This window comes from Malaya genurostris, chromosome 3, assembly GCF_030247185.1.
Source record: "Malaya genurostris strain Urasoe2022 chromosome 3, Malgen_1.1, whole genome shotgun sequence".
NCBI classification, from domain to species: Eukaryota; Metazoa; Arthropoda; class Insecta; order Diptera; family Culicidae; genus Malaya; species Malaya genurostris.
The window spans coordinates 90,700,548-90,720,216 of record NC_080572.1 but is presented as its reverse complement, the minus strand read 5'-3'; the positions used below and the strand labels follow the sequence as shown (position 1 = coordinate 90,720,216).

The 19,669-nt window shown below is 38.7% G+C and overlaps 2 protein-coding genes across 3 annotated transcripts in view; one reads left to right on the top strand and one right to left on the bottom strand.

The window, feature by feature from the left end:
• LOC131435339 (fatty acyl-CoA reductase wat-like) overlaps positions 1-7,293 on the top strand; it is a 112,784-nt gene extending 105,491 nt beyond the window's left edge. For both annotated transcript variants that reach the window (XM_058603112.1, XM_058603111.1), the window contains exons 7-10: positions 5,582-5,780; positions 5,843-6,094; positions 6,255-6,512; positions 6,584-7,293. In XM_058603112.1, coding sequence (XP_058459095.1) covers positions 5,582-5,780; positions 5,843-6,094; positions 6,255-6,512; positions 6,584-6,674 — 800 coding nt within the window. In that variant the 3' untranslated portion in view covers positions 6,675-7,293. The remainder of the gene's footprint in view (positions 1-5,581; positions 5,781-5,842; positions 6,095-6,254; positions 6,513-6,583) is intronic.
• Positions 7,294-14,525: 7,232 nt separating this feature from the next.
• LOC131436545 (transmembrane protein 14 homolog) lies at positions 14,526-15,130 on the bottom strand. Its single transcript, XM_058605307.1, has 2 exons — positions 14,962-15,130; positions 14,526-14,901 (listed from the first exon to the last, which is right to left on the bottom strand). Exons 1-2 carry the CDS (start codon positions 15,035-15,037, stop codon positions 14,642-14,644), a joined length of 336 nt encoding a protein of 111 aa, XP_058461290.1. The 5' UTR covers positions 15,038-15,130; the 3' UTR covers positions 14,526-14,641.
• Positions 15,131-19,669: the final 4,539 nt, after the last annotated feature.

The window sequence follows — 19,669 nt, the reverse complement described above, 5'->3', positions numbered from 1 at the left end:
CAAAACAAGCAAAATTCATCAAACGAATACAACACGTTTATGAGCAACTTTTTAGCCACCGAAAGCTGACATTTGAAGGTTGCAATGGCTTGATTGTGTGGCCTAACGGATTACAGCGCCCATGAACCTGCGTCGACGGATTTGATGAATTTTTGAATTTGACAGGTTGTGATACAGTTAGTTGGAAATTTATTTCCGCGGTCTTTGACTTGTTGACCGAAAAGTGAAACAATTAACAACTTCATTAGAAGCCAAATCAATCAGGTTGCTTCCGATAGGTGTTTCAGTATGATATTCTTAGGAACAAACGTCTATATCGAAAGAATTTGAGAATACGTTTAAATTATTTAAGCATTTATTACCGTTATGAATATTGATATATTCAGCAAACAACAAAATTTACATCAAACTATTTCTTTCGAATAAGAATTCAAAAATATTCGATACGTATTTTTGTATTTCAATATGATACGTGGAATTCTCAATAAATGATTTTTTAAGGGTTGAGGCCAGTGTGTTTCAGGGTGTTTCAGAGGGTTATTTTTTCGCTTCAAATCTGATTTTCTCAGAAACGGTGACGAATATAAAAAAAAACCCAACTGACAATCTCTTAGAAAATTAGTTTAGAATATTCTGTGAAAATATCAGAATGATTCATTGACTTTATCGGTCGGGGAAGTCTTTTTTCTGAAAAAAGAATTGCATAGCTGAAAACGATAACTTTGAACTTGTTCTATGAATATCTCGCCTTCAAAAGCAGGCATCAAAAATCTATCCTGACAATGCCTAGATAATTTAATTTAGATGCGATTAGTGCATAAACACATAAGTGTTGTCGCCATAAAAATGAAGTGAATGTTATTTTTGTGAAGGTAAGTCGATTTCAATGAACGCGCCATTTTTTCTGCTCCAGTTTCCTGGTAACCGATAACGAAAAATGAGAAAGAAATAAAATCGTCTCAGAAAGGCTTTCAAACGAACTGTAGCTTTATTGGATTTTATGTGATATAGTCAAACTTGTAACCGAAAATATCAAAACTTTCTTGGCCACCCGGCCCATCGAGAGTCATTTTGCACGTTTGCGAGAGAGAGAATGGAGAAAAATGTAATACGCGCAGAGCGAGGCACGTGGTTATACGCGACCTACTGGCTTCAGCCCCTAAAGATACGCGTTCACATAAAAGAGCTTTTTTTCAACAGCCTGTACAATATTTAGATTTACAGTTGTTGAAACTTAACATCTATCGCGATAACCTTTTTTTAATATCAAATCATTCAGATTGGCACTAGTAATATGTTCTCAGATTCTTATTTGAATTTTGACTTCAAAGGAAGCAAATATTTTCACAAAATTACATGTAATTCTGTTAATTTCTGCATTTTATTACATAATTTGTGTATTTTTGCCTTTCTCATATTGAAAGGTTATGCAATCACTTGAAAAACCGACTAGTGAAAAGTGTCATATACCATTCGACTCAGTTCATCGAGCTGAGCAATGTCTGTGTGTGAGTGTATGTATGTGTGTGTGTGCGTATGTGTCAAATAATGTCACTTGGTTTTCGCGGAGATGGCTGAACCGATTTTGACAAACTTAAATTCAAATGAAAGGTCTCGTGGTCCCGGAATTCCTGAATTTCATCCGGATCCGACTTCCGGTTCCGGAGTTATAGGGTAAAGTGTGTTCAATATTGTACACCGTAACTTAAACTGGCGGAACAAAAACCGTAAAAAATGTTATAAACTGTACTCTAAACCGTTATTCCCAATTTTATGGTCAATTGAAAGGTCTTATGGTCCTACCAAAAATTACTGCATATTTTCGGATATAACAAACATTTAAATCGTAATTTAGAGTGCGTACTAGTAGAGTTTGTATGTCATGTTAGTTGGTGGCCGCACGAACCGACTTTGATTATGCCGGTTCTCGGGTTCCGGTGCCGGAAGTGCATATAATAGTGAACCCACTTCGTTTTCTTAAGGATGCCCTAAGCAATCAAAGCACTGTTTTATTCTGTATGTTATACTAGTTAATGCACAGACAATCTATTGGTTTCTTTCAAAAATCGAAGAGAAAACTTTTGAATAGAATACCACAATATTATACATGAGAAAGGCATCATTACACCACTAGGTGGATTAAAACAGATTTTTAATTTTCAATGACTCAGTTCTACTGACAAAATACTTAGAACTGTCGATTTCAATTTTATTCTATTTGAAATTTAAGCGGCAGTTTGCGATTTTAATCATCATGCAAATCGGATCGAATTTAAATCTAAACGTGTGACAATCGAGTGAACATTCCATTAGATGCCAAAACAGCTCGTATGGCCATAAATTAATATGATGAACAAATTGCAGTAGTTTGGAGTCCAACTTTGAAGCTTTACTATATCGGTTCGAGTTTTAAAAACTATTTCCAGAATCGGAGGACGGAATCGGATAAAATTCAGCAAATTTGTATGCGACCATAAGTCTTTTAATTTGAATTTTTTGTTTATGAAATTTGATTTGGCCTTTTTCGAGAAAACGATTGAGCTTTGAGGAACGATTCCGGGTGCCGGAACCGGAATTCTAAAATCGGTGTAGCCGAAGAATAGTTTAAATTTGATTCAAAATTTTTGAAAATCAGTATAGACATCTTTGAGAAATCGTAGCGCGAATTAAATTTTTGGGTACCTTCAATATCGAAAACTGAACACAGCTAAAACTGAAATAAGTTTATTTGGTTATCGACTATCCGAATTTGCAAACCCGACAAATCTGAATAATTCAGGTGAAATGGACATTTTATACTAATCACCCTGTATCTCCTAAACCGGATGTCGAATCTGACTAAAAAGCAAGATGTTTTATAGGATTTTAAGACCTTTCATTTAAATCTTTGATGGTTCTTAGATTTCATTTGAAGCTTAGATCGGTTCAGCCATCCTTGTTTGGGAGTATACGAATTTTCATATGAATCTGAGTTTACAGAAAACGGTTGAATCATCTCCGAGATAATTGCATTAAATTATTGGTCACATATTTGCTGATCTCGACGAACTGATTCGAATGATACATGGGTGTTATGTTCTTCCAGCATTTATTGCTGTAAATAGTTTAAATCAACATAATTATGGAATTGTTTTCAACTCGAAAATGCTGCCATCTTTGCCATTATCTGATTTACATATATCATATTCGAACAATTATGTTGCCAAAAACCAACCGTACTGAAATCGGTCCGAGGCAAAATGTCTGGAAAAATTATGCTCTACACAGTCTTTTTGGTACTTAGAAACAATTGAATGTAAAGACTGTCCCCGAAAGTATGGACGCACTTTGATTTCGCTGTAAATAATTCACAAGATATTTTATTCGATATACTGATAATATTAGACTACAACAACAGAATATTATTCTCAACATTTGCTACTTAGCCATTGTAGACTAGCTGGCGCACCTTCTTGCAAACGTTCCTCATTAACACTTTTTTCCAATCTTTTTCGAACTGTTGAATGGTTTCGGCTGCCGAGACATGTTTCCTAAGATGTGCCTTCATTAATGCCCAAAATTCTTCAATTGGTCGAAGTTGAGGGCAATTTGGTGGATTCATGTCTTTTGGTACGAAAGTGACATTTTGGTAGTATACCATTTCACCGTTGATTTCGAGTAGTGGCAAGAAGCAAGATCTGGCCAGAAGACAACAGGATCCTGGTGGCTTCGAATCATGGGTAGAAGTCGTTTTTGTAAACATTCATTGATGAATATTTCGCTGTTCATTGAAGCAGTGGTGATGAAGGTTTTCGAAATCTTACCGCAGCTACAAATTGCTTGCCAGACCATAGCTTTCTTACCAAATCGAGTTTCACGTAGGTTTCGTCGTCCGTGATTATGCATTTCAAATTTCAAGCAAGAATCGTATTGTACAGCTTTCGAACCCTTGGCCTGATCGATGCTTCTTGATTCGGACTACGTTTCTGCTTCTTATAGGTTCGAAGATTCAAACGTTCTTTAGCACGAAGAACATTTGACTTCGAAGTGCCCCTATCCCGAACTGAAACCTCCTTCTTTTGCTCGAACGCCTTCAGTATACGTTTATCCAACTGAGCGTTAGCAGGACCTTTTTTCAACCCTTTTTCGGTTTATCCTCAAAGGTGTTATCCTCACCGAACTTCCTGATTGCATTTCGCACAGCTTTTTCACTTACTCCTTCCATTTTTCCTATCTTTCTTAGTGACAGTCCGCGTTCTGTGCATCATTTGTACACAATTTTTTGACGTTGTTCTGCTGAAAGTCCACGCATTTCGAAACGAACTAATGAAAACGAATAAACAACTGCACAAGTGGTTAGAGAAGAGTGTAAACAACAGAACGCAGCCATAAAAATTGACAGATTCTGATCCATTGCGAAATGGTAGCGGTTTTTGGTTGCGTCCATACTTTCTGGGACAGTCTTTATAAGACATCTAGGATAATTCAACTAGCCCGATCAGGTTGTGGACTGCACCGTAAAACTGATCACTATGCACTTTTAGAAGTTAGGCAGATCGTTTTATCGATTTTTCAGGAAGAACTATTTAGCATTCCTATTAATGCTTCCTGAACAAATCAAATTAGTTGATGAAAACACAATCACAGCAATACCAAAGTATTAATCCAAAAGTGACGGTCATATCGCCGAAATTTGTTGAATCTATGAGGTTCAATCCTCATACATCTCAACGATGTCATTAGAAATTTTCAACGAGTCGCAATTTATCAACGACTTTTCAAACACTGAACACTTTTATTGGCTATCTCCGCATTGGAGGACACCATTTGCATATCCGAAAATCATTGGCAGAAAGTTTCACGTATAGCCGATTCATAGACAAATGTCAAGTTTACCGTATCACCCCTGCGCAGGTGCCAAAACTCACGGACAGCGATCAACTTGACTCTACTGAGGCAGGTACTGCTGGAGCCAGGCAATGGCCTCTAACACAATTATTCGACGGGGTTTCACGTATGTGTCGCGAGACCAGTTCTCCCGTGCCCCCGCCGGACTCTATTTATTCTAGCCACAGGTAATTTCGACAGCGGACGTGCGGACTAGCCAAAATCGACGACGAAAGCGACTTCAATTGCACCGTGATGATTTACGCGTTGTGCATATTAATGTTGACTGAATACGAATGATTTGTTAGTAAGCTGTATTGTCGGCTTTTTAGTTTTATTCCATATGACAGATTTTAGTATTGTGCTACGGATAGTCCGCCAATCTGATGGTTCTGCTAATTCAAATTGACTTTTGAATTGATTAATTTGTTATGCATTTACTTGAAGCATGGTGCATACATACAGTAATGAATGTATAAGCCATTTTTCGTCGTGAGCGTTTCCACCTAAAAAGAACGCATGAGTGTCGTCCTCTTCGGACGTGGAGCAAACGATATTTTAAACCTCCTTGAAAGGTTGATCAGAGCTGTCTGATTATGGCCCGGCGTACGCGAGCTGAAAGTGAATTTCCATCGAAAGTTACTATTCAATTAGGTCATCCAATGAGAGAGACAGTGAATTACCGATATTTTTTTTTTTTCGTTCATTTTTACAGTCATCGCCACATACCAGGAACCGGTGCCGGGATGGATCGATAATTTTTACGGTCCAACAGGAGTGATTGCTGGTGCTGGAACGGGTGTGCTTAGAACACTACGAGCGGATCCATCCAAAGTGGCCAACATGGTGCCGGTGGATCTATGTGTCAATGGAATTATCTCCGCCGCCTGGGACATTGCCGAACGATTCCAAAAGTAAGAAACCGTTTAAATTTCACATCAATCGGTACAGCGCATTCATGTAATGTTTATTTCAGAGAAATCATGCCCGACCCGGAAATTCCAGTATACAATTTCTGCACGGAAAAGTGCAACTGCATCACTTGGAATGACTTTACCTATACCACCATCAAGTTCGGTTCGATGTACCCCACGATGAAATCGATCTGGTACCTGTGCTACTATAACAATCCTAATAGATTCATGCACTTCCTGGCAGTGTTGTTCCTGCACTACGCGCCAGCGATATTTTTCGACGTGATCGCACTTTTCATCGGACGGAAGCCACGGTCAGTCAACAATTTTCTTGGATGATTTTAGATCTTGTTTCGAGTACAAAAATTTTAAATTTCGTCACTTAGAATTGAATTGAAATCCGGAAGAAGTCTTCCAAAGAGTCATGCATATTCAGCTCATATTTTCCCGTTTTCTCTTGGTTCTATCTAACAGGCTGATGCGCACTTACAAGAAAATCCACCGCTTCATGGATGTGATCGAGTACTTTTCCATGCGCCAGTGGGAATTCAAAATGGAGAACAAAAATGCACTGTGGCAAAAATTGTCTCTGGCTGATCAGAAGGAATTCTTTTTCGACATGCGTCAAATAAACTGGGACTTCTTCCTGGAGCAGTACTTCTGCGGCATTCGACAGTACCTGATGAAAGATCCGCTCGATACCGTTCCGGAGGCTCTCGTCCGGTGGAATCGGTAGGTCAATCGTATCCAACGTTTCCTACACTCGTTCGCTAATTATTGTTACTCCTCTTGATCCATTTCAGTCTATACTGGCTGCACCAAGCCGTCAAGGTGATTGTGCTTCTAGTGGTGTATAAGTTGGTAGCAACGGTTTGGGGCTTTATTTTTAGCTAAATAAGGAATTCATCGACGATCCTGGCAACTTCGAAGGATCGTGCGTCATGCATTTCATTGAAAACTTTCCAACACACCATCACACGGACAAATCAAAGCCATCACACCACCTTCACCGAGATAAATAATCAAAGATCCATTCGATAGCTTTAGTACCTTTCATTCGTTCTAAGTTATAGCAAGGTTTTGCGTGCCGGTGCATGCTATGAGAGAGCCCACATTCATCATTCGGGAGCAATATCGTTCTAAGAATTTTATACATTAAAACCAATTTGGTGTGAAGCTGTTTTTTGTTATTGTTTCATAGCAGGTTTTTCGTTTCCAAATTGAGATAGTAATATATGTATGTTCATATCATTCCATAACGTTACAGTAAGCACAAGGCATATTGTAATTTGGAAACCGAAAGCATCTACACAAGTTAACATTTATTACCATGTTTCGATTCCTTAATCTAAATAAATATGTGTCTCAAAATCGAACAAATGTGAAATACAACGGTACGGTGAAGAATTTCATTGTGTTAGCTTATAGCAAAAAAAGGATCGTTTCAGATTTTGAACGATTGATTTTTGTAATGTGTAAAATAAAAAAAAGATTAATAAAGATTATTTACATAAATGGATCTTATGTCTTTTGATTCTAACAGCGAGGGTCACCATTACTCAAGAGAAAACATGTGATTAGAAATGACGAATATCTTCTTCCCTGTGCATTGCATAACTATAGGCGATTATATAGGGGAAACGGACTCACATACTGGTAACATACTCTTTGCAGTTATTTGTGTTTCAGCCCTTGTTTTGAATGTTTCCATCAGAAGTGCCAAATTCTCCATTTATTGGAATGTAAATTAAAAATTTTTTCCCGGAACCTATGCCTTTCCGAATCGAAAGAAAAGACGACTTCCGGTCCTTTCACACCCCGGCGATCCTAGCCAATGCTACTCATCTAGTCATCGACGGAGGATCTAGACTACACAAACGGAGAGTTCTCCGACAAAGGAAGTTTCCCGACACCGACGCGACTAACAAAATTCACGCGATCGATTTAGCGTTGTGGTGACTACTCAGCTAGTCCCCGACGATCGATCTAGCCTTTTCTGACGGGGAGTTCCCTGGTGAATAAAGTTCTCCTGGAACCGACGATTCCAATACCCATCTATGAACCGGAGTCGGCTCAGCAATTGTGATTGGAGGATGGCTTCTGTTTCGTCGATGCCACAGTATTACCCCAACTAGCACGTTAAGTTTTTTTGTTTCAATTATAGAGGTTTAAACCTTAAGGTCATTCAACTATTCGGGCCAGAAAAACTTTCTGACCCTATGTGCCGGATTGGGGAAAGAACCCAGGTAGGCTGCGTGAAAGGCATCGACTAACCCATCACGCACGTTAAGTTGCTGTCCCGTATTATCATACTGATTGTGCAACTTATCAAGTTAGTTTATATTAAGGAGTGTATCGAAAATAAACTATCCACAAATTTTTCTTTAAAATTATGACAAAAAACACTATTTTATTCAAACTAAAAATTGGTCCTTTATTGTACGAGGTTAAACTTGAGCATAATGGAAACCGGATGAAATTTAAGTTATTCCTTCACGAATTTTCGAACTTTTGATCGAACGCTCTTCATCAAGTTCACGATTGCCCAGTAACGTTCGATGGGTCGAAGCTGAGGACAATTTGGTGGATTGATATTTTTCTCAACGAAATTTATACCCTTTTCCGCAAGCCAATTGAGAGTGGTTTTGGCATAGTGAGCCGACGCTAAATCCGGCCAAAACAGTGGAGGTGTACTATGCTTCTTATATAAAGGCAGCAAGCTCTTCTGGAGACACTCAAATCGATAGATTTCGGCATTTATAGTTCCGGTTGTGTAAAAAATGATTAACTTCAAACCACAGGAACATATTGCTTGCCATACCAGTACCTTTCGACCGAATTTTTCCACTTGAATTGACCTGTCAGCATCGCTCAAATCCTCCCCAACGACGACAGTAAAGTATTGTGGACCTGGAAGGACAGTCACAAATTTTATTTGATCTTCAGTAACATTTTTTTTTATCTGAAGACCCCCCCGAAACGAAATCCTGGGTACGGGCCAGAAAAATCCATCCACAAGAGACGTTTCTTTCAAGACTAATCTCTGTTTTACAAAAAAAGAACAAGATACTGTATTTATTTTAATCAAATCGCTTATCAACTACCTGATTACCTTTACCTGAGCTGAACTGTTTCATCATATATGTTATAGAGCTGTTACTTAAACTTATTTTGTCAGTTTTAATATCAGGCCACGGGCTAGCATGCTACATGATATGACGCATATGATTCCAGAGGGGATAAAATTTCCGGACCGGGCCCACCGAAAACCCATCATGCCGGCTAGTACTAAGGAAACACTAATCTGCAGCAAAGGTCGAGGAGGTTGTTGCGAAGTAAGGAATGCTCCATAGCCCAGAATGGCTCCAAATAACAATCCAGCAGCAAGCGACGGTACAGAAGCTTTTAACACAAGAAAAATATATCATTAAATACCCAACCCGCGTTCTACATAAGCACACCTGCTATCACGTAGCCTATAACACCTCCGATAGCTACGGTTGCAGCGTATGCGTATCCTAAACGATCCACCGACATTTCACTGTTCTTGTTTAATTAAATTACACAATCGTCATTTACAAACGCTATTAATTTCTGTTGAAAATGATTTCTAAAATTGAACGAGATAATGATTGAGTACGGATGCCAGCAATAACATAACTGAAGGAACGCATTGAAAACGAACTAAGCCAAACAAATCATGTATCATAAGAAGCACAAAACTCGCAGAAAGACTCAAACGGGATTTTCACTGTCGATACATATAAGCGACTTCCGGCGAAACTCTTAACGGGTGAGCACGTTGCATTGTGTTAGTCCGGAGAAAATTGATTATTTCGCAAGAAAGAATTTTCATCTGTACTTTGACGACTCGACGCAGCCACACAGCGAGATTTTCGCTTGTAGTCCAGTGAAAAGAAAGTCCATTGGACTATAAACGAAAATTAACTGGCAATATAGCCTTAGTTGCTGTGCCATCAAATCGGTGTCAAAAAAATAAAATTGCAAGAAGCACACGATCCGAGCTTTTCTTATACCATCTAGGGCAACGGCTCCCTATTTCATCTGAGCTCCTATTTCCATCTCATCTCTTCACCTCACAACTTTGAACTTTAATAATATTTTACAACCTACCGAAAGCAAACTGTGAAATGTTTTAAAATGATTTGAAAAGCTATTGTCACACTTTCCTATTGAAAGAAATGGTTTTAAATTCTTCGGTGATAGTTTTTTTTCATAAAAAATAAACTCACTTTTCAATTTAGGACACATTTTCGTCTCAAGATTTACAGTTCGTCATGTTTCTGATTATCTACTAATCGATTCGTCTCAAAACGTGATCACTATTTCGCACAATTACACTACCATTGAATGCTGGATGACTTCATAATTAGTTATGTTCACTTGCCACTTGTTTATTTAACGATTAAAAACTTCAAAAATTACCCGACAAGCAATAAAAGTCTTCAAAAATATGAGATGAAAGTTTTTCACTTCGTTCACTTGATTGCGCTTTGTTTTCATCTCATTTGGTTTCGCAAAGCTGCCAAGTTATCTCATAATGTTACAAAACAAAAATTGTTTATCTTCTTCAAATTATCATCAAAAAGTATGTTTTTTTTTATCCGTGACATTAGTTTAATTATATTATTGATATTAATATTTCAATAAAACTGTTTCAGCTTCGAATATTACCAGAAAGAACGTGTTAAATACTAATGAAATAACCATTGTGGCAAATCTAGTAGCACTGGTTTCATTCCTCTATACGCCAACATAAAGCTGTGAATTGTGCGTGTGTTTCATCGGCTGTGCACAGAGATGCCAGGTATTTTCATAGAAAATATGTATTACTTTGCATAGAAAGTCTATATCTGTTCTATCTGTTTTCACTAATAAAATGATGTTAAAAGATAGTTCTTTAGATCTCCGTAAGCCATTGCCCCATTAATTAGATAATTCAACGAGTAAATTTTTTACCAATAATAATAATGTGGAAAAATCCTGGTGGGTACGGTTGTATCGTTTGAGTAGTATATCAGGCAGCGGTGAGGCAGTCGGTCACCAGAATGTCTGCCCAGCCATATTTTTGATAGCTGGCAGCGTTTAGTCAGCCATCTGGCAGCCATGCGTATGCGGGTGAAAGTGTAATAGTGGAATATTTTGTTTTGATTGCTGTCGCCATTGCTAATTTATAGGATGAATAAAAGATCAACGATAGGATGAATAAAAATCCATTGAGATGAAATTAGGAGCAGAGTAGTGAAAACATCATTAGTGTTTTTAGCTGTTTTATAAATATTAGTTAAATTTTTAAGAGATGTGAATCAATTTTCAACGTGGAGCAAAGCGAATGAATCAGTAATATGAAATAATTACAGTGATTTTAGTGGCTAAATCGGGGTTTGAAGGCGACGTCCTTACAAATGAGATGAAATAGGGAGCCCTTACCCTACCTACTAATATACAGAACGGCGTACGAGCTAGAACAAACGGTACTTTTCCGTTATCCGGGTGCAAAAAAATATACCTCAATGGCGTTTGCTGTACAAATCTTACAATGATTACAATGGCTCGGCGGACTCTGACAAAAAATCCTGTAATCCACCCATTTGGCCGGTCACAGTAAAACTAGTCACTATACCTTAGTTTTCTATTGAAACATGGATTTAATTGCGAGGGCAAGGCATCCTCCGTGGTGAAAAACCACCGAGGTAATATAGTCCGAATCGTCCAATGACCAGTTCGAGGCGGTGGCTTCTTGCATACAACTCTGTAAAAGCTTCGTTCCAACGGTTCACTCAAAGCTTGGTATGTCTACCTTAGTTATATATACCATAGTTAGGTACATTTACCTAGATTAACAATTACCTTGGGTATGTACAAGCGCGCGGATAATGGAAAACTTCCATACAAATTTCTTTAAAAAATTGAGTAAAGCATGCTATACATGCGAGTAAAAATTTGTTAAAAGTCGCCGCTGTTGTCATAAGCACTTACTGGACTGGTCGCCAAATTACGTACAGCTTTCTCTATCATTTTTACCCGGGTTGACGGTTTAATGCTTAGGGCACTGGTCTTACAAGCCAGTTGTCATATGTTCGTGCCCCAACCTTGGAAGGATTCTTTGTGTAAGTAGCATCGTAATACTAGCCATGCAATGGTGCTGAATGCCTAAGAATAGGTGTTGAAACAGAAAGGCAAAATTCCACAAAAGGAATATGTAATGTCTGACTTTGCTTTTTCGCTACGCCGTGACAAACTACAAAGGAACCTTTCCTTTTTGCTCACTAAACCTACAATGGACACAAATTTAACTAATCTCGAAGAATGGTAAAGTTCTGTTAATTTCAACTTCAGTTTCAAAGTGACGACCTTGCTTTTGTAGTTGATAAAGAGCTAGTGAAAAGCTTCATACTCTCGAATTGGCAGGATAGGAAAACGATTTTATAAAAAAGTAATGTGGGATACTCATCTAAAAAAAATAGAGTGCCTAATCCGCATGATTTTTAAGTTTTCAATTACTATTTTTCGGTGTTTTAGTTCTCATGACATTATTTCAATGATCGCCGTTTCAGGCGGCAGTTTAAAATTTTAATCACTCATTACCCTGTAATGTCGGAACTACAAATCGGATCGAATTTGATTCTAAACGTGTGACAATCGATAGAACATTCCATGAGATGTCAAAGTAAGTTCCACTTTAGAGTTTTTCGTCATTATTTGCGGCTTCCAGTGCCGGTATTCAGGAACCAGCATAACCCAAAACGGTTTGTATGGCCATAAATTAATATGAGGAATAAATTGCAATAGCTTTGAGTCCAACTTTGAAGCTTTTTAATATTGTCTTCTTCTATATCGGTTTGAATTTTAAAAACTCATCACTTTGTAATTCCCAAATCGCAAGCTGGAATCGGATAAAACTCATCAATTTTGCATAGTACTATACGTTTTTTAATTTGAACTTTTGTTTACGAAATTCGGCTTGGCCTTTTTTGAGAAAATGATTGAGCTTTGAAAAACGATTTGACACCGGGACCGGAGTTCGAAAATCGGTGTAACCGAAGTCAGTTTACATTCGATTAAAAAAATTTAAAAATCAGTGTAGACATATTTGAGAAATCGTAGTGCGAATTGAATTTGTGGGTAACTTCCGGATCGAAAATTGAATACCGCTAAAACTGAAATAAGTTTATTTGGTTATCGACTATCCAAATTTGCAAACCCGACAAACCTGAATAATTTATGTAAAAAGGACATTTTATACTAATCACCCTGTATCTCCTAAACCGGAAGTCGAATCTGACTAAAAAGCAAGATTTTTCATACGATCTTAAGACCTTTTGTTTGAATCTTAGATCGGTTCAGCTACCCACGACAAAAATGAGTTACATTATTTAAATTTCGTTTCACATATCCTCCTGTAGTTCCGGAACCAGAAATTGGATCGAAATGAAGTTCAGAAACCTTGTTTTGGAATACACGACTTTTCATATGAATCTGAGTTTGTAGAAAACAATTGAGCCATCTTCGAGAAAATTGAACAAAATTTTAATTGTCACACAAGCATTTGCTGATCTCGACGAACTGATTCGAATGGTACATGGGTGTTCTGTCCTTCCATCATTTATTACTGTAAGAAGTTTACATCAATATAATTAAGGAATTGTTTTCAACTCGAAAATGCTGCCATCTTTGCCAACATCTGGTTTACAAATGTCATATTCGAACGAATATGTTGCCAAAAACGAACCGTGCTAAAATCGATCCGAGGCAAAATGTCATGAAAAAGGATATTGTACACAGATTTTGGTACTTAAAAAAAATTGCATGTAACAGTATAAAAAATCGTGTTTCACTTTGCCTACAAGTATCGCTTTATCATACAGCGCTCAAAACTCCTACTTCTGGAATAAGGCGAAAAGTCGCTTACACAAAAATAACGATATCTCCGTTAAAAATGAACGGATTTTGACAATCTTTGGCTTGTTGGTTAGCTATTACCGTGCGGAATCTAAAAAACATTCTGTTTTTAATGTCAATTGTGATAGATATTGTCAATGAACTGAAAATTTTGACGTGAAAATTCATATAACTCAAAAAGTAAACATCCGATCTCATTTAATAGCGTTCAGGAAAACGGGGAAACCTTTCATTTGCGACTAGTTTGATCAAAATCGGTCCAATCATATCTGAGATCTCGACCACTTTGTTGACAACACCCACACACGGACATTTGCTCAGTTCGTCGAGCTGAATCGATTAGTATATACACTCGGCCCTCCGGGCCTCGGAAAATTTTTCTATAGTTTGAGCGAACTCTATATCTATTTTTTATATTTATAAAAAAAGGTAAAACGCATAACTTTAAAAATTTTGCTTAAAATACCGCATTACATTGATAATTCGCATACAAAAACATTCGTGCTACTAAGGGCAAGTGGAACTTGATGACACCTGAAAGTATATAACAACTTTCTCGCTGTTTAGAAGTACAGTAACATATAAATTTAAGCAACTTAAAAGTTTCCGACTTGTAATACACCAATCGTGAAACATTTTTATTACCTCTTAAATACTCAAGTTAAACCACGAATTTGATAAATATTGCAGTTTTGAATTGTTCCTTTGAGCGTTTTTTCATTGTCATATTTTTAATCTAGGTATATATTGCTAAACCGTGTTGATGAGATTGTGTCATAATAAAACCAATGATATATTTTTCTTTCAAATCTAAAATACGTATACAAAAAACCAGATAATTTATTTGCGGAAATCAATCGACTTATCAACTACCTAAATACCTTTACCTCAGCAATGCTGATTCATCATATGTTTGATAGACTCTGTCATTAACCAATTTAATCAGTTTTTCCAATTAAAGGTAGATAGCGATTGTGAAATAACAGGCCACGGGCTAGCATGACACTTGATATGACACAAATGATTCCAGGGGGCATGAACTTACCGGACCGAGCCCATCGAGAGCCCATCATGGCGGCTAGTACCAAAGAAGCACTAACCTGTAGCAATGGTTGTGGAGTTTGTTGCGAAGTAAGAAATGCTCCATACCCGAGAATAGCTCCAAATGTTAACCCGGCGGCAAGCGATGGTACAGAAGCTTCTCACACAAGAAAAATATGTTATTAAGTGCTAAAACCGGTATTCTATCAAAGCATACCTGCTTTTACGTAGCCAATAACCCCTCCGGCGGCTACCGTTGCGGCGTATGCATATCCCAAAAGATCAGCCGGCATTTCACTGTTGTTGCTGAATTGGAGCAATCAATTACACAATTCCAGATATGAATGAAAATTCAACGGGGAAACAATTGAACACAAATGTCATTAGGCAATAAGCAAAAACCGCAAAAAAACACAACAGAAGGAACGCATCGAAAGTGAACTAAACCAACCAAATCATGACTGTTTCAAAGAAGGGCGAAAATCGCGGATCTGAATTTTTAAGCGGCAGCTTCGTCTTTGGGCATGATGTTGATGATCTCGGTTCAACGGATAGATTGATAGCTTTATACAAACAGCTTGAGATTGAGTAGCAAAAGTAGTTTAGAGTAGTAATCGTGAACCAGTGAACTTATGTCGTTTTCGTTTTCAAACTACACTACACCGGTGCAGTGCTACACCATGGCATGAATAAACGAACAAAAATGATGAAAACATGAACAGTAACCCTTGACTACAATAAACGATTCCATTGCACAGAGCTACACCGAACTTTTGATGTGTGCTACACCAGTGGTATCGGTGCAGAAAAAGTGTAGCACTGGTGTAGTGCAATTGGTAAAAACGAACGGTTTTAGCAAATACAAATAATAATACCCCTAAGTCCCATACAAACGAACCGCCAATGTTTGGTTCACAGCCTGAACAAGTAAGCCTAGCAAATTACTCCCTTTCATTGCGATAGTTTGAAAATGTGGAAGGAGATCGTTTCTGGCAACGCTTTATGCTAGTTACTACGGTGCAAAACAAACTAGTTTGTTTATGTTTATCGTTGCTGTATTGAACTGCAACAGTCTAAATATCACCGGCACTAGCACAAAAGATGAAAAATGAACACAAACACCCACGATCTACAAATATCAATACAGCTAGTATAATATTCATGGTGGCCTAACCATTCTAGATTATTGTTTAACTTACATTTCGCTTGTGATCTTGATTATCAGATATAAACTGTTTGTTTATTTATTTTTCACTATAATAAACAGTAACTATTTTTTTTTTCAAATAAAATTTTTATTAGGCTCATTTGCTTTAGCTTAACGTGGCCGATTGTCTTGTTGTTAGGGAGAGAGAAAGGGATGCCGTATTACGGGGCGGCATACTCCCCAGTTAGTAAGGGGACATAGGGAGGGTGGAACCTACACAGTATTGAATTGAAATTTGAATACATCATTGGTTTGTGGCATACATCTTTTAGACACATTTTGCGTTCGATGAATCTTCATGTTTTTCAGCTTGTAGCAATGAAGAGATTATTCTGGATTGGGATGCTTCGTTGGTGTGTTCTGACGTTGATGTGACGTTTTTGGGTAGCTTCCAGCAACTCAGTCAGTTCAAGGCAGGTGCATGCTCCGAAGCATCGTTTACACAGGCCATACTTCCAGCAACGTAAAGAAGAGTGGGGTAGAGCTGTAGACGAGAAAGAGATAGGGAGAGCACTAAATTTGAGCATTGATAGTTTTCAAGAAGTTATAGATGAGAGTCATATAAGGAAGATTTCGAGTTGCCAAGACGTCGCGGACTGGTACGAAGGGTGGTATACCTCGGGCCCGAAGGGAACCTATGAGTTGGGACCTGGCATCACAATACTCGACACATGTCCAAACAACATGTTCGATGTCATGATAACCCTCACCGCAAACGCAGACACCACTCTCAGCGAGCCCCACACGACGGAGATGCGCGCTGAACATATAATGATTAGACATGAGCCTTGACATTACACGAATAAAGTCTCGGCTCACGTCTAACCCCCGGAACCAAGCTTTCGTCGATACCTGTGGGATTATTGAGTGTAACCATCGTCCCAGAGTTCCACTATTCCATGTATTCTGCCAGCTAGCTAGAGTTTTCTGACGACAGCAACTGAAAAATTCATTGAAGCAGATTGGTCTTTCATAGATATCACCTTCTAGTGCGCCCACCTTGGCTAACGAGTCCGCCCTCTCATTGCCCCGTATGGAACAATGTGAGGGGACCCAAACCAAGGTAATCTGGTATGATTTTGCAGATAAAGCACTCAATTGTTCCCGTATTTTCCCCAGGAAATACGGTGAGTGCTTTCCAGGCTTCACTGAACGGAGAGCCTCAATGGAACTGAGACTGTCCGATACAATGAAGTAGTGATCTGTGGGCAGAGTGTCAATGATCTCAAGGGTATACTGAATTGCAGCTAGTTCTGCGACGTAAACTGAAGCTGGATCACTGAGTTTATAGGAAGCGGTGAAATTTACATTGAATATACCGAAGCCAGTGGACCCGTCTAGATATGATCCGTCAGTGTAAAACATTTTGTTACAGTCGACTTCTTTAAATTTATTATTAAAAATTTTTGGGATCTCTTGAGGGCGTACAGGATCCGGGATTCCACAAATTTCTTCTTTCATGGATGTGTCGAAAAACACAGTAGAATTAGAAGTATCCACAAAATGAACACGATTGGGAACAAACGAAGAAGGATTTATATTCTGAGCCATGTAGTCAAAATACAAGGACATAAAACGGGTTTGTGAATTAAGCTCGACGAGCTTTTCAAAGTTTTCTATCACCATCGGATTAGCAGTCGATATGAGAGATCCCAGAACCTGTTTTTCAACGGTAAGACGCCCGCCAGCACTTCAAGACTCATCGTATGGGTTGATTGCATGCAACCCAAGGCAATACGTAAACAACGATACTGAATTCTTTCCAGTTTAATGAAATGAATATTCGTAGCGGAGCGGAAACAGAAACATCCATATTCCATTACTGACAATATCGTCGTTTTGTACAACCTGATCAGGTCTCCTGGGTGAGAGCCCCACCAAGTTCCGGTTATTGTACGAAGGAAATTGATTCTCTGTAGGCATTTTCGTTTCAAATACCTAATGTGACATCCCCAGGTACCTTTGGAATCGAACCAGACCCCGAGATATTTAAATGTGAAAACCTGAGCTATGATTTCACCCCCTAGTTGAAGCTGTAATTGCGCAGGTTCTCGCTTCCTTGAAAATACAACCAGCTCAGTTTTCTCCGTAGAGAACTCGATACCCATTTGAAAAGCCCATGTCGACAAGTTGTCGAGGGTATCTTGCAATGGTCCTTGGAGATCGGCAGCTTTGGGTCCTATAATAGACACAACACTGTCGTCGGCAAGTTGTCTTAGCGTGCAAGATGTGTTGATACATTCATCAATGTTATTTACGTAAAAGTTGTATAAAAGGGGGCTTAAGCATGAGCCCTGAGGAAGACCCATGTAACTGAATCGCTTTGTCGTCAAATCACCATGCTCAAAATGCATGTGTTTCTCGGACAATAGATTATATAAAAAGTTGTTCAAAACTGGTGAAAGACCATGCTGATGCAACTTCTCAGATAGAACGTTAATGGAAACTGAATCGAATGCCCCCTTGATGTCGAGGAAAACTGATGCCATTTGTTCTTTACGAGCAAATGCCATTTGAATTTCTGTTGAGAGCAACGCTAGACAATCGTTCGTTCCTTTGCCCCTGCGGAACCCAAATTGTGTACCTGAAAGCAATCCATTTGTTTCGACCCAATTGTCTAGACGGAAGAGAATCATTTTCTCCAACAATTTCCGAATACAGGAAAGCATAGCAATCGGCCGATACGAATTGTGATCGGAGGCTGGTTTTCCAGGTTTTTGAATAGTAATAACTCTCACTTCTCTCCATTCGTGTGGGACAATATTACCCTCGAGGAACTTGTTGAATAAATTCAACAAGCGCCTTTTGGCAGAGTCGGGCAGATTTTTCAACAAGTTGAATTTAATTCTGTCTAACCCCGGGGCTCTATTGTTACACGACAAGAGCGCAAGTGAGAACTCTACCATCGAAAACGGTGTTTCGTTTGTATTCAATGTCGCGACGCGGGATATCTTCTGTTCCGGAACAGAATCAGGACATACTTTCTTAGCGAAATCAAATATCCAGCGGTTAGAATATTCCTCGCTTTCGTTCGCGTGATTTCGATTGCGCATGCGACGGGCCGTATTCCAAAGAGTGCTCATTGCTGTTTCTCTCGTTAATCCGTCAACAAACCTTCGCCAGTAACCGCGTTTCTTAGCTTTAATCAGACTTTTCATTTGAAATTCTAACGCCGCGTATTTCCGATAATTATCTGGAGTTCCGTTCCTTCTAAACGAGATGAAGGCTGAAGCTTTTTTCGTTTTCAGCTCTGAGCACTCTTTGTCCCACCATGGGTTGGGAGAACGCATACTAGTTTGCGCGCTAGGTACTCGTTTCGTCTGAGCTTGAATTGCGGTGTCAAGAATCAAGCCAGCCAAAAATGTATACTCTTCCTCCGGAGGAAGCTCCTGTGATGTTTCTAGTTTCTCAGATATCGAGCTCGCGTAACGTTTCCAATCAATGTTTCGTGTGAAATCGTACGAAACATTGATTGTTTCCGATGGTCTTCCACGGTTGGTGATAGAAACTATGATCGGCAAGTGATCGCTACCGTGAGGATCACAGATTACCTTCCACTTGCAATCTAACTGTAGCGAAGTCGAGCAAAGGGATAAATCCAGCGCACTTGGTTGTGCTGGCGGTCTAGGGTTCCGTGTCATTTCTCCCGTGTTTAGAATTGTCAAATTGAAGTTGTCACACAGATCTTGGATTAACGAAGAACGATTATCATCATATA

Excerpts from the sequence above, each read along its gene's own strand:
- LOC131436545 (XM_058605307.1), bottom strand. The coding sequence starts at position 15,037 with ATGCCGGCTGATCTTTTGGGATATGCATACGCCGCAACGGTAGCCGCC. Across the intron at positions 14,902-14,961 it reads TATTGGCTACGTAAAAGCAG|CTTCTGTACCATCGCTTGCC; the intron begins GTATGCTTTGAT and ends TTGTGTGAGAAG.